Here is a 4,631-nt window from a genome sequence, read left to right on the forward strand (position 1 = left end):
TATATATATATATATAGGCCATTTATTTGTTAAACTTAGCTTTAATTTGTGTGGACACAAGAGGGAGAAAGAAGCAGAGAAAAAGTGGAAGAGAGAGAATAAAAGAAGACCCATTCCTCCCACACAGCGGAGTTTCCACACATGGATGTGCACGTATGCGCACACACACACAGAGACCCACGCGCACATACATGCAAGCACACACAGACACACACACACACACACACGCCATGGCTTTTACTGCGGCCACTGGAAACAGTGTGTACGTCTGCGGCTGAGGGGGGTTTCTTTTTGGAAGAGTGATCGGTGAGTCGGCTGTGGTGCGATGAAGCTAACAGCTCGGCTGTTTGTGCCTAGAGAGATAACATTCATCCTGGATTCTGACTAGCAGGTCAGAACAGCCAGTCGCCCTGTAGAGGAGTGTGCTAGGTTACAGCTGAGGTTACGACTCTACATGTGTGTGTGTGCGTGTGTGAGAGTGTGTGGGTGTGTTTGTGTGTGGGTGGGTGCGTGAGTGTGTGTGCGTAAGAGAGCAGAGGCTAAACTGTAGATCACAGCGTCTACTTGCGCTCAGGTTCGGCCTCTCATGACCATATCTCATGACCGTGTCTCTCTTCTCTTCTTCTTTCATGAGACATGCTTAAAAACTCCTCCACGATAAGGAGGTGGAGAAGGAGAACACACTCTACCTAACTTTTTATCATATTTTCTTCTTTTTTTTAAAGTCTGATTTTCCATTGTTTTCGTCTCCTGTCTCCATTGTCTTTGAGGATGCATGCACAAATTCAGCATATGAGTTTTTATCATTATAATTACTTGAACTGCCTTTAAATAATGCCTCACATGGGTGATTGAGCAAATGTCAGTCTTGGCCACTGAGGTGTTTTTCTGAGTTTACGCTCAGAACCAAGAGATTCACAAGAAAAAAGGAGGGACTCTTTGCCGAGAAAAGACTCCTCGTCAAGAGGGACTCAGCAGGATCTGGGCGCCCCGTTCTCAGTCTCCCCCTTTCCTGTCCTGAAACAAGGCAGAGCTGACAGGAGGAGGAGGAGGAGAGAAAGCCAGGAGGTGATATAAAAAGAGGGGCCAGAGTCTTTTCGGGCACCTCCACCTCAGACATAGGCACGCCGAGGTGTTAAAATGGGGCGTGAGACTCGAGACTGGTTTGGAGGGTGAGGTGGTCTAAATACTACCTCGGGTTTCCATCCCTGCTGGGTCACCCTCTACTCTCTTTTCAAGCCCTAATGTCTTGTGTCCAGATATATCCAGACTGTGTTGAGCTCCAGATGGACTGCGGTTCACACCTGGCATCAGAATGCATCTAAAATCTCTCCAGTAATCACTCTTGAACGGATTTCGCTTCACATTTAACTTCATCTAAACAGAGAAAACACACATCACACACTAAGTTGTTTGGCAGCGCTAAATCAACTGTGTTCAGGACATTTGCGTGCCCAGTTTTGGGTGCAGTCGCAGCTGTATTTAGAGCTGTCCACTTGTCGCCAAGATGCATTTTAATGCTGTGTGTGAACGGGACCTCAGTGCTCAGTCCTGCCTCATTAAAGTGGAATACTGATTAAGTCTTTTCTCTCAAGTCTCTTTCAGTCTAATTACACACCGCTGTGTTCACATCTGTCTCAGAGTCTCTTTTTTGGTATCGTTCTTTGCCTCACTGTGTCACTTCCTGTGTTTGTCGTAGTATGTCTCTCTGTGTCATTCTCAGTGATTGCCTAAGCACTGACTTTGCTGGAGGACAGACAGGCAGGCGAGGCTGGCTTGGCCGTGAGGGGTGAAGGGTGGTTGTCGGTCGGTGGTTGTGAGAAAAGGGGGGTGGTTTGGGGCGGGTGCAGCATCACAGCCTCTCCCGGGTGGGGATCCAGATGTAAGGCCCTGATTGCTCCTCGATCACTGTCTTTACTTTGTGATAGACCTCTTCAAAGCTGTCCCCTTCCACGACAGCTGCAGCGGGATGCGGGAGGGGAGGAGAGGATACAATGAGGGGATGGAGGGAAAAAAAGGAAAGAGAAAAGAGAGATAGTAGGAAGCAGGAAAAATGGAATCATTAGGGAGGAAAGAAAGACAGGAACAAAGGAAGGATGTTTATCAGATGTGTTGGCAAGACAATGAGAGGAATAATCTATTATGAGTACAATTTTATGATCTGTGTACATTGTCAGCATTGTGTGAAATCACAAAAACAACATGCACATTTCCATTGTGTATTTCTACAATGTCTCCCACATATTTATTCAGTCTCACACATATTCTTTCAGTGCCTCTAAAATGTCACAAACGACAGCTGATCACGATTTGTTATTAATTGTAGACAGCGCCAGATTTGTGAGGAGACCTAAAATCCTTATTCAGTCAACCGCTGTGATTTGCCCTAAATGTGTCCCTTAAATGTTAATATGCCTCGAGTTCTCCCTCGAGGCTTTCATTCTCTCGTTTAACTCATTCAGCTCTGCCAGGAACATAATGTTAAGTCATCTTTGTGTGTTTAATCATGGAATTTACTGGCATTAAAGGGACAGCTCAACCCAAATTAAAAAAAAACAAACAAAACATATTTGTCCTCTTAGGTTCTGCTATTTATCAATCTAAATTGTTTTGGTGTGAGCTGCAGAATGTTGGAGATATCGGATCGTAAGATGTCTGCCTTCTCTTTCATATAATATAACTAGATGGCACTCTGCTCGTGGTGCTCAAAGCGCTAACAAAATACATTTAAAAACCTCTTGCGAGCAGTTTGTAGTAGGATCTATTTTCTTTCGACTGAACTAGATCGGCTAACTGTATCACCGTGCAAAAGGAAGCATGCATGGACTGCTCACTCATCTCGCACTGAGCTAGCTGACATAACAGCTCAGTCGAGGAAGACACCATTATTGTTTACATCTCATGCAGTCATAATTATGAGCCTCTCATCCATGAGTAGACGAATACTTCCATGTGCTGTGATACAGTTGGTGGGTCTAGTTTGGTAAAAAGACAGAAGTTCCTAAATGAAAACAGCATGATATTTCTACACAAATATTTATTTACTGTAAATTATATTTGCTTAAATGTATATCTGTAAGACCTATTTTTATTCTTTTTACATGGAATGTATTGCTGTCTTTTTTATTTAATCTTTTTATGTTCTTCGGGTGTGTCTTTTATGTATTTTATGGTGAAACTTGACGGCAAATTTTCACATTTGTGGACAATAAAGTTTTTGTTAGTTGTATTCCGTAAATATTTTTTGGCGCTTTAAGCACCACAATGCTTATAATGGAACTAGATGGCACTCAAGAAAAGGCAGACATCTCTATGGCTTTTATCTCTAACATTCGTTAACTCACACCAAAACAATCTAGACTTATACTGTAGATAGCACTGAGGGAAAGAGGGAAAATATGTATTTGGGAATTTGGGGTGGACTGTCCCTTTAAAGGATTAAAAAAACGAGAAAAAGTAATGAAGTGAAATGCACATATTATCACCCTCCGAAGTGCACATATGAGCGCCGGCAGTGAATTGAAGATATTGACAACCTGTTGTTTCAAAAATCTTGTCATCATAAAATGTAGGATTCTTTTGATCACCGCTCCACATCAAATAGATTAGCATACAGCAGAATGTAAACACGGGGGTATTAGCTCACATTTACCATCTGGTGCTGCCGTAATCCAAACCAAATTCCACTTGTAAGTAGACAGCACATGATGCCATGTTTGCTACTTAGAGATCCCACGCTCGGTGTGTACACATCATGTCTGTGTGCTCATGTTCGTATAGACAGAAAATCTGCGCTCTTACCCGAGAAACACTCTATGAAGTCTTGTTCTAGTTTGAGGGCTCGGTCCATTCCTTTCCTGGCCTGTTCCTCCGTCAGGCGAGTGTTGATCTCTCTGTTAACATCACACACAAAATCTTCATTAGAACACATATTTCCATGATGGGCAGCATATTCAAAGTGTGAAGAGCTTCTGCAGTACATACAGGACATTCTCCAGTGATTTGGGCCGGACAAAGATGGCGATGGGATGAAGCTGAGCTGCTTGTAGTCTGCGCACAGCGTTGGCTGATACATCCAGGATGCAGTGTTTCCCTTGCTGCTTGTGCACACGTGCAGGGAAAGAAATGATAAGCATTAATAAACATAAACTGGTGTTTTGGTATAATGACTTTTAAATTGTGAATTAATTGGGCAGTGAGTCATGAGGGGTTGTGGCTCATTGCAGTTAAACTTTTTTCCTGAGTGAGTATTTTTTATTAAACATTGTGAACACACAATTGGGATAAAAAGTAAGAGGAAATCAGAGGCACTCAAGAGGGTCAAAATAGATATAAATGTGTTTCTGAACCAGGAAAAGTGTAATTTTGCTACTTGTTCCATTTCATTTATTCATTTTTCTCTTTATTTGTGATCAAGTTGGTCAAAGTGTGAATTTGAGACTGAATTGAATGTAGATGCTTTATTTTTACCTTTTTATGTTTGTTCGTTTGTCTTTTGTAAATCCCCCTGGCTTTTAATTAAAAGCAAATAAATAAAATAAAACAAAATAAAATAAAATACTAATAGAATACATCAATACTATTAATAATAAAATGTAGTGCTACTACTAAAAATGTCTACACTACTTTTG

The 4,631-nt window shown here is 41.8% G+C and overlaps 1 protein-coding gene across 1 annotated transcript; it reads right to left on the reverse strand.

The window, feature by feature from the left end:
- Positions 1–22: 22 nt before the first annotated feature.
- On the reverse strand, positions 23–4,100 carry LOC121965396 (disks large homolog 4-like; the record flags this gene model as incomplete). The annotated part of the gene is made up of 3 exons (XM_042515543.1): positions 23–1,959; positions 3,802–3,893; positions 3,985–4,100. Coding segments are annotated over 3 exons (315 nt in total), but the record flags the coding sequence as incomplete, so codon positions are not given.
- Between the last annotated feature and the right edge of the window lie 531 nt (positions 4,101–4,631).

Source organism: Plectropomus leopardus, unplaced genomic scaffold (genome assembly GCF_008729295.1).
Source record: "Plectropomus leopardus isolate mb unplaced genomic scaffold, YSFRI_Pleo_2.0 unplaced_scaffold19843, whole genome shotgun sequence".
Lineage (NCBI taxonomy): Eukaryota > Metazoa > Chordata > Actinopteri > Perciformes > Serranidae > Plectropomus > Plectropomus leopardus.